Genomic DNA, 18,552 nt, shown 5'->3' on the forward strand with positions numbered 1-18,552 from the left:
GTAACTTCAGGGCCTCCCACCCATCCTGCCCAGCTTCCTGGGGCCTGTCCTACATTTCACCTCAGCCTCTCTCTTTACTACGTCTCTCCTGAGATGGCTATAAAGCACATAATGTCACAGAGAGGACACACACGGAAGAGGAGCACTTTGGACTGTCACAAGTTACTATTGTAACCTGCTGGTTGTCAGTTCAGGGAGCAGCTTTAACACATAGCTTTCAGTCATGATGTCATCTGGGTCTAGTTACACTAAATATTATAATATAATATCATAAAGCAATCTCATCTATGAGGGACAGTCCCACAAAAGAGAACCGCAGGAAAAGGTTGAAGATAAATTTAGACAATTGAGAATACTGGTGCCCTCATTAGACTTAAGGCTTTTGTTTGTTTGTTTGTTTGTTTTAGAAAGGGGGAGAGGGGTAGAGGGAGAGGGAAATATAGAATTCCAAGCAGGCTCCATGCTGGGCATGGGCTCTATCTCCCGACCCTGAGATCATGACCTGAGCTGAAATCAAGAGTCAGACGTTTAACTAACTAAGCCACCCAGGTGCCCCTAGACTTAAGGTCTTAATAAACATTCCATATGTATGTGTGTATATTTACATTCCCCAAAATGTGTCCCACAGCATGTTAACTTTGTTGGCCATTTATAGGAAGGATTCCATTTTCAGATAGGAGATAAGTTATATGAAACTCTAAGTTCGCACTTTTAAATGTTTCATTTATTGGAAATTCTAAAAGTTCTTTAATATGCCTTGGCACACTGTGCTGGCTAGAGAGGGAAAGAGGGGTCATGTAGGGTTTGGTCCCAAAATACATGTTCCTCAAAGTATCTTCTGGGTGGAGTACTGCACAGAACAGATGGGGGGAAATGTTGACACCACGGGAATGTTTGCCTGGTGATCAGGTGCCCTGCAATGTCCTCCACTGTGGATACGTCAGGCATGTGGTACATGAGTACTCACAAGCAGAGACATGTGGCCTTCACCAAGAAGAAGACCTCCAGGAATCACTTCATCATCCTCTAATTACTCATGGGAGTAATTAGAAGTTCCTAAAATATCATGAAACTCTCAAGATTCCTTTTTGATAAGGTAAAAATCCTTATAGATTCAAACCATCCATTGAGTTTTCAAGTGGAAATTTCTTGAAGAAATTAATTTAGTGGTACTACTGGGAAGTGCTGTCTATGAGGAATTATGGCAGCACAGGGCTTGGGTGGGTCTTGGTCCCAAGCGCCTACTGCAGTTCTGGAGGTAGCATTCATATATTGAGTGTGTAGTACATGCTTGGCACTTTCACACACATGATCTCATTTCAACTTTAAGACAACCTTGCCAGGTAATGTGTCTGCTTTCCCAATAGAAATGCTCAGAGGGATGAGGAAACAGAGCAGGGAGTAAAGAGCTGACATAGATGGCTAATGCCAAAGCCCAGGGACAGCCGCCATATCTCCTCAACTCCCAGAGGATAGCCTCTGGAATATTCCTTCTTTGGAATACTCTAGCAGGAACGTAGCTCATACAACAGAAAAACCTCAAAAAGTTATTATGAATGGAGAGGTGGACTCTATCTTAAATCAGATGATACACCTGCCCTAACTCTACCGAGGGCCAAATCTCCAAGTAATTATGCCAAAAGACACAAAGATTTAATAAAAAGATGATGGTTGGGGCATCTGGGTGGTTCAGTCGGTTAAGCGGCTGCCTTCCACTGAGGTCATGATCCCAGGATCCTGGGATCAAGCCCCACATTGGGCTCCTTGCTCAGCGGGGAGCCTGTTTCTCCCTCTCCCTCTGCCTGCCACTCCCTCTGCTTGTGTTCTCTCTCTCTCTGTGTGTCAGATAAATAAATAAAATCTCTTAAAAAATAAAAACATGGGGGCGCCTAGGTGGCTCAGTGGGTTAAAGCCTCTGCTTTCAGCTCGGGTCATGATCCCAGGGTCCTGGGATCGAACCCCGCATGGGGCTCTCTGCTCAGCAGGGAGCCTGCTTCCCTTCCTCTCTCTCTGCCTCCCTCTCTGCCTACTTGTGATCTCTGTCTGTCAAATAAATAAATAAAATCTTTAAAAAAAAAGAATAATATTTAAAAAAATAAAAATAAAAATATGATGATCAAAAACTTGGAGATTGAAGTAATACGTTATATGACAATTATATCTCGCAAAAAAGTGGGGGAAAAAAAGAACTTAAGATTGTAACGTCAGTGACATGTGCAACAATAGTATTAAGCAGGGCCAAGGTGTCTGAGGCCCTCAAACATTAACTTCATGGGAGATCTGGTGGGTGGGGAGCACAGAAGAGAGTTGGTAGCCAGGACAGAACCGGCAAGGCTCAAACAAAGTCACTGGTTTTGAAAGTTTTTTTTTTCCTTCTTATGTATTTCCCAAGTTAGTTTATATGTCTACTACTTTGGCATACAAGAAGCACAAAGTACTTTTTTTTTTTAAACTGCCAACTACTGATGGATCAATGGCAGGTTGTTGGAATTGCAATTTCTTTGAAGATGCTAATGGCAAATAATCCTCGTTAGGCTTATTACACCTCTTCCTGCACGAGGAGGAGAAAAATGTGAAAGTCCAGTACTTAACTCTCTTCTGCTCTAAAAGTCTATGGAAAATGCCATCTGGATTAATTTGTGGGAGAGTCGTCTACTGGCAAGGGATGTTTGGAAAGAATACTGGAGAAGTAAGAATGGGCAACTGGGTTATCTCCTGGTTTCCACCCCATTAGCCTTTGTCATTTTCACTGAAACAAATTCAGAGGTCATTAGATACTTCTGCATTCAAAGGTAAACTGCAAAGGAAAAGCATCCAAATAACTTCTTGGTTATTTGCAGCTCGGGATCATCTACACTTCTATTCATAAAAAGGAAATAAAGAAGAGACCCTAACAGAGTTTTCTCAAAATGAAGAATAAAAATGCAATAAACTATATTACTGGGAAAATGTTGAAAAGAAAACCTGTGTATTTTGGAGTGAAATACTATCTGATGCAGAATAGATACAACAACTGCTCTACTATAAACTCCTTTTTCAAAACCAGAGTTCATCACAGAAACATGGGTTTAAAAAATTAATCATCAGGCCATGAATTGCACTGCCATAAAAGAAAGCTATTCTTTTCTGCTTATAAACAACGAAACTACCAGATATGCAGATGCATGCCTCAGTACCTCGGTGCAATGGTGTATTTACTTGTATAAATATTTAAAGTCAGACCTTTGAATTTCTAATGAAGTAGTACACCACTTTACAAAATAAGGTACTAGTAAATTTAGATGTACGACAAATAGAACGCTGTTCAGAATACTAATTGCTGCTGTTGATGTTCTAAAACTAAAAAAAAGTAATGATACTCAGATTGCATCTAAACAAGCCTAATACATGTGCAGAAATATTAATAGGTCTTGATGAAACCTTACTGCTAAAATTGTTAAATTATCAGAAGAGCTAATCACTTCCTATTATGGCTAGTTTTAAGTTATCGGAGGTACAGGGCAAGCTTTCTGTCTGGCACTCCCCCCACCCTTGCTCTTATTTTTAATGATACACATTCAATTATCACAGGCAAGAAAAGAGTCACAACAGAAACATCTGTAGTTTGCCGTATAATGACTGGGTGTTCCCCATGGAGACTGACCTTGTCACCCAGATGCAGGTGCTGAAAGGCTGTGGGGCGGGGGTGCTCACACGTGTAAATATATGACATGATTATGAAGTATTTTCTACCTTAGTTTATGTTAACGTAAGCTCACATGCTCTGCTCTTACAATTAATCGCCTGCTCCAGTATGCAGCAGCTGAATATCCTTGCTCTTAGTAGAGTTCACAAACCACTAGAGGGTTCCAGTTACATGATAAGGCTGAATTCCTTCTGAAACTCTCAGGTCACTGTAACTTTACCTGTGATTGGGATCTTCGCTGCCATGCTTTCTTCCCTGCTCTCATCTCCACAGCCACTGGAAACTTCTAAAAACAAAACACGAGATGATAAAAGTGTATCTCAAGGTTATATTTATGGAGTGGACCTTTGTTTGCCTTTTTTTTTTAACTGCCATTCCTTTTATTTTCATTGACTCCCCATGTCCCTTTCTGTGGGTTAGTTTATTTTTTTGTCTGAAATTGTACCGTTTCTAAAAGGAAGCCTATTCTTTTTTAAGATTATTTATTTATTGGAGAGAGCGTGAGCAGCAGGGGAGGAGCTGAGGGAGAGAGAGAAATGGGCCCAATTCCAGAACCCTGGGATCATGACTTGAGCCCAAAGCAGAGGCTTAACTTACTGAGCCACCCAGGTGACCAAAAGGAAACCTGTTCTAAATCTAAGGTATCTCTATGTTGCTTTGAAGCAAAATACTATAGTGCAACATCTATCAAATTCAAATAGGTCTTAAAACAAGTGAGCTCCAAATCCTGTGCATGTATATTGACTTCTAAGCATATCCTGAGCAACTTATGGCTGTCTTAGAAATGACATTACAGCAGTTTCCTGGCATGCCTTAACAGTACTACTAAAATAAGCACAATTCCCAGATACTAAAAATTGCCTCTTAAATTTGGGGAGTATAAACTCATTGATTATAGTCATCTGTTAAGACTTTTATAAGGTTCCATTATAATTAAAAAGAATGTTTACAAATTATGAGTAGATTTTATTAAGTGATATAAAAAACTTCAGAGTATTTTATGGAATCATTTTAATGGAATCACCTTCATCTTTGTGACATGATCAAAATGATCTACTGCCAAGAGATTCATTTTGCTAACATTTCATTACTTACAAAAACTTATTGGAGGGGTGCCTGGGTGGCTCAGTCAGTTAAGCCTCTAATTTCGGGTCAGGTTATGGTCTCAGGGCCCTGGGATGGAGCCCTGTGTCCTGGGATCCAGACCCACACTGGGCTTCCTGCTCAGTGGGGAGTCCGCTTCTCCCTACCCACCTTGTGCTCCATCTCTCTTTCAAATAAATAAATAAAATCTCAAAAAACACCCTTATTGGATATTAACAGAACTGCAGACCTATGGTTAGGTCTTCCATTCCTGTTAGACTAAATGAAAACAAATACATTTCCTAAGAGGTGGTATAAGACAAAGAACATATCATGCATATTAAAATCAGAAGTATTCTCTAGTCAGCTTAATTTTATAGGCAATACCCTGAGAAAGAGGGTGTTGGGTTGACTCTGAATGCATGTTTTCTGTGGACAGAATTTATAGCAATAGTTACCTTGTTCCTTTGTACGAACACTGTTGAGCCACTGAGCGGGTTTGGCTTCCTTTATTCCACTATTGTCATTCAGAATCGATGGCAAGCTGCAAGATGATTCATTACTGTGAATAGCTGACCTATCGTCACACTCTTCTGGAAGGGCTTTTTTCAATAATGCTGTTGCCTAGAGTGTTTAAAAGAAAGCACAAAGAAATAAAAACAAACTCTAACCACATTACCCTTGGTCTCAAAAACCCAGCCTTCAAAAGTAATGTTAGGTTAAGCTTTACTTGGGGTTTAATTTGCTTCCTGACATTTAACTGAAATTAAAATATCTTCAAGATGAGACAACATCTGGTCATTTTCCATCATAATTTCTTTACAACAACTTGCACTTGTGATAACTTCTTTGAGGACTTATGGAATGGAGAAGTGTTCTTTGACTTGTAAAGTATGTATATGAGATGTGACCACCTCCATTAATCTGGGCTGGTTTATCCAAGATTTATCTTTCACTGCATGAATCTGTTTTTCAGGCACTGAAGATGTTTGATTTGGAATGAGAAAGAGATCTGGAAGAATGTGACCTTGAGGTATCCCCATCTTTCTAGAAATGACCCTGAACTTCCCCAAATGGGAAGACTGCAGAAAAACTTCGTGGCTGAGGAGCATATATGAAAGCAAAAAGAGAACTAACCTTATTCTAAATCATCTTCTTTAATCAAGGATAAAGACACTCCGCACTTTGCCCCTCAGTCTGCTGAGAGCTCAGGAAACTGGCCTGCCACATTGCCTATCTGTTTTCAAAGGGCGCTGAACTGTCTTACCCATATCACCTCATGTCTTGTGGGCAGGAGGTTGGCACAGATTTCATCACGGCCAACTTGAGAGGTAGAGAACAAATGGCAATTAACAGGACAAGTTAATACTCTCATCTATTCATTTCCAGGTCCGTACTCTCCTCCTGAGAAATACGAATATACTGGTAACAAGAGGTAACCAATGAAGACATCGCCTCCTTCTAGAGTGTAGGTTTCTCTCTCAGTTCCTACTTGTAAGTGGTGATTTGCCCAGGCTTTTCGCAGAGAAAACCTAGGTGGTGGTGCTGACCTATCACTGGTATCTGACAGCAGGGCAGTGTCCAACCCAATCCATTGGAAACGAACATGAGACTCTACAAGTTAATATGAAGAGTGGGACTGGACAGAACATTACAGGTCACCTTTAGTCTAAGCACAAAGCAGTGTAACACCGTAATTATCTGGGGAAGAAGAGGGAACACAACAATCTTTCCTTGTGATTAATATGAAAGAAGGTGAAGATGCCTTGACAGAGAGAATCACTGAGGCAGAATATGGAAGATCTAGCCTTGTTGAGTTTGCCTGGAACATACTTTGAGGTCACTGCCATGGGCCTTGACATCCCTGCAAGGCTTTTACCTTCTGCCCTCCCTAGGACCAGCCTGTACCCATTCTAGGGGCTGCAGCAGCTGACTGGAGGGGAATAAAGGAGTTCTAGTCTCCTTGGTCAAGGGACTTGGCATCAAGTTAGACTTGGAGCCAAGACCAGTCTGTGGTCCACTTCTAGTAACTAGGTGCTTTTCCTCCATTTGTTTAAATTAGTCCTGAATCTTACTCCAATGGTGGTAACTCTTTTCTGGGGTGATCTGCACAGTATCCCTGCAGACTAGGATTTGGGTATAAAGTCCTGCCTCTGAAGCTATCACTGGCTGCCACAGTGCCCCAATCCCAGCTGCCTACATGGACCACTGCACCACATCTTCTTCCTGAATCTGTCCAGGAAGAGAGGTATGAAGAGTAGGAGGACCACGTCCTTGAACTCCCATCTTTCAACTGTCAGTATGGTCTCTGGACCAGGCTGGCATGTCTCATTTCTAGATCTCCGCCCATTCTGATCTAGTCTGTTCCCACAGAGAGTTATCTCCAATTCTCTGTGCCCAATAATCCTGGCTATCTGAAAAACATTTTAGAATGTGAACAGAAAGGGGTGCCTGAGTGGCTTAAGCTTCTGCTTTTGGCTCAGGTCATGATCTTGGGGTCCTGGGATCAAGCCCTGTATTGGGCTCTCTGCTTAGCAGGGAGCCTGCTTCCCCTACCTCCTGCCTGCCTCTCTGCCTACTTGTGATCTCTGTCAAATAAATAAAATATCTAAAAAAAAAAAAAAAAAAAAAAAAAGGAAGACTATGAACAAAAAGAACTGGCCCAGAGTCTATATTGACAGCTGTAATTTTGGGGCGCCTGGGTGGCTCAGTGAGTTAAGCCTCTGCCTTTGGCCCAGGTCATGATCTCGGGGTCCTGGGACTGAGTCCCACATTGGGCTCTCTGCTCAGCAGGGAGCCTGCTTTGCCTGCCTCTCTGCCTACTTCTGATCTCTTTCTGTGAACTAAATAAACAAAAATCTTGGGAAAAAAAAAAAAGAAAGCTGTAGTTTTCTTTTTCTGATAGCAAAGTACTCCAAACATCTGAATATCCCTCACAGATGTATTTCTTCCATATCTTACCTTATGCAATAGCTGTAACTAATAATTTCTTGGCATGACTTCATAATGGCCTGTCTTCACATATATCTCAAGAATAAAATTATTCAAGGATTGTTGCAACTTCCTGCACTTTGTGCTGTAGAATTTGAAGACAACAGAAACTGGGGTTGCCAGTGACTCAGATTACTTATTAGGCCCTCAATGATGACACACAATTTATCTCAAAGCTTTGTGCATCCCTTTTCATAGGAGACCTTCTTTTGCTGTGGCTGGGTTCCAACTGGTTCTCAAAATAAAATGCTATATTAATATTGAATGTTTTTGTAATAATAAGTCTTTCTATGCTTAATACCCATATGAGCCCTGCTGACAGTTCTACACTGAGCCCTCTTTTTTTTTTTTTTTTTTGACTAGGGTGAGGTAAGTAGAGTGGTGGGCATACTGCAGGTCTTTATTTCATGTATTTCACAAATGAAGATAAATGATCTTCACTACTCAATACTCCTTTCTCTAGGACTTCTCTTACTTTTTTGGTAGAGATATTTATAAAAGGATTCATCTTCTAAGATAATTCTACAGATAATTTCTCAAAGATGAGTTTTCTCTATCTGTAAGGATTTTGATAGAAGGTCAAATTACTACAGGAGAATGGCTGGCTTGGCTTTAGTGGACCATGGAGCCAACAGAGAGCAGCAGATGTGCCTAGTGGGTCATCCGTAAAGGAATCCACAATATAAGTCCCCAACAAGCAGGGAATAATGATAAGCAGCACAGTAAGAAACACCAGCCTCAGATAAGAAATAGGCAGAAGGTTTTGAGTCAAAAACAAGTTTGGCAGAGTTCGGAGAAACATTTGTAATACATTCTCAAGCTGTATTGTTTGCAGACCTTTTAGAAAGGCGTATTTTTTTTTTTTTTATTTGACAGATAGAGATTACAAGTAGGCAGAGAGGCAGGCAGAGAGAGAGAGAGGAGGAAGCAGGCTCCCAGCCAAGCAGAGAGCCCGATGCGGGGCTCGATCCCAGGACCCTGGGATCATGACCTGAGCTGAAGGCAGAGGCTTTAACCCGCTGAGCCACCCAGGCGCCCCTAGAAAGGCGTATTTTTAAGGAAGTCCCCGACTTGAAGGAGCTACAACACTAACTACAGACCACAACACTAACCCATACCTGCACAGGAACAAAGCCCAGAGCAGAGTGAACAAGCTGCTTTACACAGCTCATGCTGGGACTGAATGGGCTCTGCAAATTGGAGCTCTCTATGTGAAAAATGCCACCAGACAACAACTTTTCCTACTGGCCTCCTGATGGCGCTTATGAATGGACTATGCTTGGGTTTCAACTTATCCGTTAGCTAATAAAGGCTCTCTTTGATTGCATACATTTTGAGCCCTGGAGGGCAATGGAGACTGTCACTGTTTAAGTCTGATGCTTAAGTCAATATCAATAAGCTAGTCTCTCACTTTTCTGCCTTCCCCAGAGCCAGGCAAAAAGGGAAATTCAATGCCAAGGCACATACTGTTTGCAGAATGACTGGTGGTGATATCTCTACATTTCAGATCTTACTTTTTATTTATTTTTTTTTTAAGATTATTTATTTGACAGAGAGAGAGAGAGAGGGAGGGAGAGAGGGAACACAAGCAGGGGGAGTGGAAGAGGGAGAAGTAGTCTCTCCGCAGAGCAGGGAGCCCTATGCAGTGCTCGGATCCCAGGACCCTGGGATCAAGACCTGAGTTGAAGGCAGCTGCTTAATGAAGGAGCCACCCAGAGGTGCCCTCACATTTCAGATCTCATAAAAGATAAATCATCCCATGAATTACACTCAGCAGGACACCTAGAGTTATTGGTTCAACATACTAGAATTTTTCTCAAAGTTTAGTTTCAATATGGATCTTGCTAGGTCTAGAACCCTGAGAGTCATCTCTTAATTTATATCCAGGAACAATCAAGTGTGATATTCACATGCATGGATAGATAGATGAATGTATTACTGGAAAAGACATTATGTCCTAAACACCATTAAAAGAAATGAAAGGAGGAAATCAAACTGTTCAAAATATTGCAACAAATTGCACCAATTTGTAGGGAAAAAAAAGTTCTTACAAGTCCGTAAGAAAAAAATTACTAACCTAATAGAAAAATGAGCAAAGAATATGAACCTGCAAATTATTAAAGAAGAAATACAAATGGCTAACAAATAGGTAGGGGAAAATTTGACCTCAATTGTAATATAAAGGTCAAATGAGCAAAAAAAAATTGAATGTCATTTGTACTTCTCAATCTTGATGCTCAAAAAAAAAAAAGTCAATAGTATCCAGTTTCATAAAAAGCTCAGGGAAATCACATTTTCATTCATTCCTTGTAACTGATGACCCTTCCAGAGTGAGACATACTGGTGCATAGCTACAGTGTAAGAGATGCACGTGCCTTCTGACCTCACAATTCCACATCTAGAAATTCATCCTAAGGGAATAGTGTGGACAGCTGTAAAAATTGAATGGCCCAGATGTTCTTTGAAATATTTTTTACTAGAGGAGCAATTAAAAACAAAAGATATTGGAGTATCCATATGGGGATCTCTGTACAGCCATTTGAAATGAGGTAGAAGAACATGGGATGATATGAAGGGAACTCTACTTGTGACAAGTGGGAAAAAAAGCAGCTTTGTACCAACAGTACAGCCCAGGTTTGTCAATATATTAAATATTAAAAACCACATACTGCAATTCCAATGGAAAATTATCTTTTATTCTTTTTGTTTATCTCAATATTCCAAATTTGGGAGGTGGTTTTTTTCTCTGCTAGTTTTTTTTTTTTTTTTTTTTAAATGTATGCTACCCATAAAAGAGGCTGGTTTCTGTGATGGGTGCTACAAATATAAAGAGAAGGTAAATGTGAAAGCATTTAGTAAAATTAAATTCTCTTCTATACATAAATCGGTGCTATTAGTGCAGATACAAAAAAACAAGAAAATTTAAAAAACATCAGGTGACATTTTCTCCTAATACACAGATTTAATTGATCTTCCTCAAGGACCCTCCTCTTGCACACTGGAAGTAATTATTCACAAGTTAAAGCAAAATGCTCTTAAGTTATATCTAAGTTATAGGAGGGGAAGAGGAAAGGTTATGGGAAAGGGGGTTTTTATCTATGTAGCAATTAAAAGAAACGGGAAAGTATTAATATGAGGCAGCAAATATGTATTCAAGAGATAAGATCAAAAATCCTGTCCATCATTTAGGGAGAGGTGAAGGGATTTCTGTGACCAGTCACATGTCTCTCTGGAGGTGCATGTGTGGTGGGAGACACGACTGACCTGCTCTGTGGGTGACACCAGCAAGCCACTCTGCTTTGCCTGGAGGAGTTCTCCCAGCAGAAAGAGGCATCACGTAGGAAAAAAGGAGTATTAAGGCACTTAGTGTTTTAATGAAGCACCCAACTCATTCTTTTTTCCACATAAAGTAATTACAAATTTTTCTGATTTAAAAGCATGCAGCTCAATTATGTAATTACCTAATAGGTTATGCAGGTGCTGTGGATCTTATCTGGTCTCGAGGGGACATAATCTGAGTTTCGGTGGCTTTAATGATGTATTTACTCAAGAGACAGGATTGACTCCAGCTGACAGCAAAGGGACCCACAGGTAAACATCATTTACATGTGGCTATTTAATTAGCCATTTACCCAAGAGATCAAAGTAAATATTTCTGAGCTTCACTAGATTCTTCACCAAGTAATTTCTAGTAGAGCTTTCTTAAATTTTGAAAATCTCTTAGTTTTAATGATTTTTATCTATGGAGAAATATTTAACCCATATACTAAATGTGTATATTGTTTCAATGCAGAGAAGCAACTCGAAGACACTTGAAATTTTGCTCATCGTGACAGGATGACTGTGTAAAACAAAGCAGTCCTAGAATTCACAAAAGCATTTTGTTGTAAAGTTCACAAGACTTGTCTTGCTCATGTCATTTTGGTAACACGGTTCTTTAGGGCTTTGCGTTTCTTCAGTCCCAAACTAACAGAAACTTCTCACTTACTTCTACTTTTAAGGGCAGATTTCATCATTAATTTGTTGGTAGCTTTTATGATTGTGACAAAGATGAGATCACAATGATTTAAAAAGGAACAAAAAAAGCAAACTCAACACCCAAAGAACAAACAATCCAATCAAGAAATGGGCAGAGGACATGAACAGACATTTCTGCAAAGAAGACATCCAGATGGCCAACAGACACATGAAAAAGTGCTCCACGTCACTCGGCATCAGGGAAATACAAATCAAAACCACAATGAGATATCACCTCACACCAGTCAGAATGGCTAAAATTAACAAGTCAGGAAATGACAGATGCTGGCGAGGATGTGGAGAAAGGGGAACCCTCCTCCACTGTTGGTGGGAATGCAAGCTGGTGCAACCGCTCTGGAAAACAGCATGGAGGTTCCTCAAAATGTTGAAAATAGAACTACCCTATGACCCAGCAATTGCACTCCTGGGTATTTACCCTAAAGATACAAACGTAGTGATCCAAAGGGGCACGTGCACCCGAATGTTTATAGCAGCAATGTCTACAATAGCCAAACTATGGAAAGAACCTAGATGTCCATCAACAGATGTATGGATAAAGAAGATGTGGTATATATACACAATGGAATACTATGCAGCCATCAAAAGAAATGAAATCTTGACATTTGTGACGACGTGGATGGAACTAGAGCGTATCATGCTTAGTGAAATAAGTCAATCGGAGAAAGACAACTATCATATGATCTCCCTGATATGAGGACGTGAGATGCAACATGGGGGGTTGGGGGATAGGAGAAGAATAAATGAAACAAGATGGGATTGGGAGGGAGACAAACCATAAATGACTCTTAATCTCACAAAACAAACTGGGGGTTGCTGGGGGGAGATGGGGTTGGGAGAGGGGGAGGGGGTTATGGACATTGGGGAGGGTATGTGCTATGGTGAGTGCTGTGAAGTGTGTAAACCTGGTGATTCACAGACCTGTACCCCTGGGGATAAAAGTACATTATATGTTTATAAAAAAAAAAAAAAAGAAAGAAAGGATGAATACCCAACTTTTGTAGCAACATGACGGGACTGGAAGTGATTATGCTGAGTGAAATAAGTCAAGCCGAGAGAGTCAAGTATCATATGGTTTTACTTATTTGTGGAGCATAACAAATGACATGGAGGACATTGGGAGATGGAGAGGAGAAGGAAGTTGAGGGAAATTGGAAGGGGAGGCGAACCATAAGAGACTAGGGACTCTGAAAAACAACCTGAGGGTTTTGAAGGGGCGGGGGTGGGAGGTTGGGGGAACCAGGTGGTGGGTAATAGGGAGGGCACGTATTGCATGGAGCACTGGGTGTTGTGCAAAAACAATGAATACTGTTATGCTGAAAAAATAAATAATTTTAATAAAAAAAAAAGGAACAGGGGCGTCTGGGTGGCTCAGCGGGTTAAAGCCTCTGCCTTCAGCTCAGGTCATGATCCCGGGGTGCTGGGATCGAGCCCCGCATCGGGCTCTCTGCTTAGCTGGGAGCCTGCTTCCTCCTCTCTCTCTGCCTGCCTCTCTGCCTACTTGTAATCTCTATCTGTCAAATAAATAAATCTTTAAAAAAAAAAAAGGAACAAAAAAACGTACTAGGGGAGGCAGAATATCATTTGGTTCCTAAGTTTTTAATCAGGCAGCCCCCTTCCCATTAATATTGGAGTTATTATGTTAAAAATTATGAGTGAATTGGTAGTCTGGAACTTGGAATATGTGTTCTACTATCAACAACTTAAATAACAAGGTGATTAGATAGCAAAGGGACGTATACCAATACTTCTGTCACCCTTGATGTGGGTGAAATGTGAAGTACTTGCAGTGAATGGAATGGATGGGAAACAATGTTGTTATAAAATTGTACTGAATAAAATGGACAACAAAACCTGAGAACAAAATTCTTCTTAAGAACCACATTTATCAACAGGTATGGAATGGACCTAAGAAACACAGGTTCTGTTTTTCCTAAAGAATATCATTCTTTATTTACCAAATCACACAAAATGCAGCAAAATGCAAATGTGTGCAAGGGGGATACATCCAAGATTATGTGTGAAAAGGGAAATGGGATCCATGAGAGAAACATGGGAGCTGTATCTGTAACTGCAATAGTGATTTCAGAAGAAAGCAAGTAGGAGGAGGGAGGGGAGGCATAGAGTGATGGCAGGTTTGGTAGGAAGAAGGAAGCAGAAGGTGAGGTTTGAAACAAATCTGGTGCAATGGTAACAACACACATGAACTTGGACAGGCATGGGACTATTAAGTTCATTATATCATTCTATGTGTGTAGGTTTGAAATCCTTAAAAAAATCCTTCTCCTCTCTTTTTACTTGGTTAAGATAGAGGCAAGGAAGAGGGGGCTTGAAGGACTGAAGGTGCTCTGAAAGGGGAAGGGAGTGATGGCAGAAACTCGACTGCACAGTGACAGCAGTGTGTGACTTCAGCACTGAGGTGGCAAGGCTTGCCTCCAGGAGGGGCGTGTGTCAAATCCTTGAACTCTGAACATGATACAAATACAAACTTAAGAAAAGATCAAAGCCAGAAGAACCTACATTGAAGATGAGAAAACACACTTTGAAACAAGACACAATGACAAGACATTAAACTTAGTAGAAGCGCCATCTCTCTGAATAGATGTCCTTCTAGAGAATCATGAAGACTACACTGGGCATGCTCTAGACCTGGGCTTCTGGGTCCTCTCTTGCTCTCCTTGGGGATCTACTCCATCTGTTCAGCATCTTCACACTCTCCCTCAGGCAATTCCTTGCTTAAAAAACTCTTAGGGCTTTCCGGGTCTTCCAAACCAAACACAAACTCCCCACTTGTGCTGGATGGATGCTGTGCACAGGGCCCATGACCACCCTGGACCTTCTCGCCCACCACCCCAGCCTGGAGCCTACCCTCCAGCCAGAAGGATCAGAGCTCGGTTCTACTTCCTGGGTCTGTTCTTTGGCTTCCAACAGCACTTCCCTGTTGCCCCTGCCATCACCTTCCTGATGCACCCACCTGCACTCAGTCTATTAAAATTCTGTCTCTCTTTTAAGGGTCATCTCCTACCTCTCTACTCCCTCTGCTGTAAAGTCTTCCCTCATTGGATCTCTGGATGGCTTGGCTCCTTTTTCCGAAGGCCCACAGCCTTTGCTATTCTCTTATTGCACACATCCCACTATGCCATTCCCCAGAAGGAGATGTCACATTTGTATTTATTTCTTTCTCTCCAATGGATCTGGTCTGGTACCTGTGTACAGAGGTGGATCAATACATAGTTGCTGAATTAACATTTATGACTGTTCAGTATTTTTAAAGTATGGAGTGGAGAAAGAAAACCAGAATGCTATAAGATGCTTCTAAGTTCTTCGAAAAATGTTGTGCTTGTTGTGTCTAATTAGGTCACCTCCAGGATCTGAATTAACTGTATGGAGGAAGTTGAGATTCCTACACAAAACTCTGTGCAAAAGGCCTAATGTGCAAGCAAACCAACCACAAAACCTCACTTATTATGGAACATTTTTTAAAAATATTTTAACCATTGTCAAGAATGTGACTATTTCTACAAATAATCCTTTGCATAAACTTTAAACTTATTTTTTAAAAAAGTAAATATTACTGACCCTTGTCATCTGGTCCATATTTTTGACTGGGAAAACTTCAGATGGCTTAGCTACCTCTTCTCTGATAGAATTATCATGTTCTTGCAAGATGGCAACACGCTGACCCAAGTGTGCCCTCAATAAGGCTGCTGCTGCTGGTGCTTGATCTTCAGATCTATAAAACAGAAAGGGGAGACGCATTAAAGATTGGCTGTACTGTATTACCTAAGAGATTCCTTCATTTTTAGAGGTGCCACAGTCAAGTCAGCAAAGGACAGTTTATCCAGAAAAGTCTGGAACCTAGTATATTCGGGACTAAGATCATTTCCAGGGTCCAGGTATCTCCCCCCCCCATTTACTTTGGTTATGAGTTCACTGCTAAATGAGCATTCCCAACTTTGATTGCCCAGAGGAACTACCTGAGGAGCTTTGCAAAATCTAAGTGCCTGGTGCCACCCCTAAAGGATCTAGTAAAACTGGACCGGGGTGTGGCCTGGCTGTTAGGAATTTATAAGGCTCACAGACAGAGTGGTTCTAGTATATAGCCATGGTTTCAAATCACGGCATAGATGGTCAAGCTCCTCTTACATGTGGTTAAAAAAACCAATCACATTTTATGCTCAACAACAGTTTATCCTTGTTATACTCTTACTGTGGTCTACTTGTAATTAAAAAGCATTAAGATAATATTAGGAAAGAGTTAAAAGTGAGCCTAAATTATATGCCCAGACCATGGCATGTAGTATACCTCTGGGGCAGGAGATGGACAAGATAAGCCTGGAACACCTTGGCATCACAGAGGAAGCTCTCAGAGACTACTGAGTCATGTCTAAAGGCCTCACAGGCTACTGTGAAGGGGATCCCACTGGTCCCAGATGAGACAATGTGAAAGAAAAATAAACCAAGAATAAACCAAAAAGAATAATGACTGCAATGGACTGACACACAGCAGATACACGAAAATCACGAGTTCATTTAAAAAAATGTAACAAAAAAAAGTAAGGAAGCTTTGAAAAGAATAAGAACCTTTGGATTCAGCCTTAAAAAAGGAAGCAAGTCTTACCACATGCAGCAACATGTATAAATCTTAAGGACATTATGCTAAAGTAAATAAGCTAGTCACAAAAAGGCAAATACTGGATGATTCGATTTACATAAGGTATCTAAAATGGTCAAATTCATGGAAACAGCAGAATGGTGTTTGCCAGGGGCTTGGAAGGAGGGAGAAATGGAGAGCTGTTCAATGGGTATAGAGTTTCAGTTTTTTAAGATGAAAAAGTATTGGGGATCTGGTGCCCAACCATGTGAATGTCCTCAGTGCTACTGAACACTTGAAATTGGTTAAGATGGGGAGCACCTGAGTGGCTCAGTCAAGTAAGCATCTGCCTTCAGCTCAGGTCACCATCCAGGGTCCTGGGATCAAGCCCTGCATTGGGCTCCCTGCTCAGCAAGAGGTCTGCTTCTTCTTCCATTCCCCCCTCCCCCATGCTCTCTCTCCCTTACTCTCATTCTCTCTTTCTCTTGCTCTCAAACAAATAAATGAAATCTTTAAAAAAATGGTTAAGACGGTAACTTTTGCTGTGTGTATGTGTGTTTTGTTTTGTTTTCTTGCTATGTGTGTTTTTACCACAATTAATAATATAAACCAACCAACCAACCAACCTTTGAAGGTTGCTAGGGCAACAACTTATTCTGAAAATTGGTAAGTAAAGGGACAGAATCATTTGTTCCACCCTTTCGGTCAAAAAAATGCATTTCAGGATTATCAAGAAGTTGATGGGCAAAGTTCTTCCAACTAATAAATGCACAACAAATGAATAAATTAGTCACCATTCTGTAAGTCCAAATTAATGAATGCATCCAAGAATGATAATTTTGTGAAAATTGCATAGTGGTAAACGTCCTACTAAAGGCATCAGTGTGCCAACACTTGAACCCAGCCATCCCATGCTGCCTGCGGATGTGTAACAGAGGGACCACCACCAAAGACGTTGTCTTGTCATCTTGTATTTGGATTGAACCATCGGTTCATGGGTAGCATCATGTGGATCCTTTTTCAAACAAATCAAATATAAAAAGACTTTGAGAAAATCAAGGCCAATTGGCAAAGAATAGGTATTAGACAAGGAGTCTTGTTAAACAGTAATGTATTAAATGCTTATCTGTTAGAAAGATAAGTATTTATAAATGAAATACGTTTTCTGTTTTAAATGACTCAAGAAAAAAGTGTAGAGGAGGAAAAAGACTAAAAAAATGTGGACAACTGGTAGAACACGGTTATAAATACATGGGATTTCATTATGTTGTTATATTTGCTCTTGTGAATTTTTTTAAAACTTCAAAGTAAAAGGTTAAAAAAAAAAAAACCCAGTGTATTGGGTTGTGCCTGTAACTACTAGTGCCTGTAACTACTTGCAAATGCATAAAAATAAGAGATTGAGATTGAGAGATGGATGGAAGGATAGAAAGATAGACAGATACAGGTATGTAATAACATGTCAATGGTAGATCTGAGAGGTGGATATAGGGCTCACTGTACAGTTTCCTTTATTTTTCTTTATGTTTAGAAATTTTCATAATAAAATGTTTGGGGGGGAAGTAAGTCTATGTACAATTGAGACCTTTCTTTAATGAATCTTAATTGTTGTAATCTTTGCCTAAAGTAGGATGTGTCATGGGGATCCTTGAACTTCTTTAAAAACTTTCCAAAATGATTCCAAAGTTTCTGGCTGGTTTGGCAGAAAGACCCTTCAGCAACTTGAATTTCTTCGTTTCTTCCAGACTTCACTGAAGTTATAATGCCATCCAGTTCCTTTGTTCTGATTCTATCCAAATGAAGGAACATCCATCTGCATTTGGTTTCACAATAGATTTCCCTACTGGGAAAATGTACTCACAGGACATGAGCAAATTCTAGTCTATTCAGCTGTTCCATTTCTTATAATGAATAAATCAACTGTGTTTCTGGTCCAAAAGCATGTTTAGTTAGGTTGAATTAAATCTGAAAATAAGTTGAATTCAGATGAATTACATTAATTAAATTAGTTGGGAAGGATTGAACGATCAGAGACCAGTCTCTCAAGTGATTGACACACATGATTTCTGCAGAGGCAAAGCCAAGGCAAGACTCTGGCTACTAATAACCCCACCAACTATAACCATCCTTCGGGTCCTGGGATGAAGAACTAGCTAAGGTTTCC

General features: G+C 40.4%; 1 protein-coding gene across 1 annotated transcript in view; it reads right to left on the reverse strand.

The window, feature by feature from the left end:
- KIZ (kizuna centrosomal protein) overlaps window positions 1-18,552 on the reverse strand; it is a 128,532-nt gene that overhangs the window by 26,739 nt on the left and 83,241 nt on the right. The window contains 3 exon segments of the mRNA XM_045981581.1: window positions 3,906-3,971; window positions 5,227-5,392; window positions 15,374-15,527. Coding sequence (XP_045837537.1) covers window positions 3,906-3,971; window positions 5,227-5,392; window positions 15,374-15,527 — 386 coding nt within the window.

Source organism: Meles meles, chromosome 16 (assembly GCF_922984935.1).
Source record: "Meles meles chromosome 16, mMelMel3.1 paternal haplotype, whole genome shotgun sequence".
In the NCBI taxonomy this organism is placed as follows: domain Eukaryota; kingdom Metazoa; phylum Chordata; class Mammalia; order Carnivora; family Mustelidae; genus Meles; species Meles meles.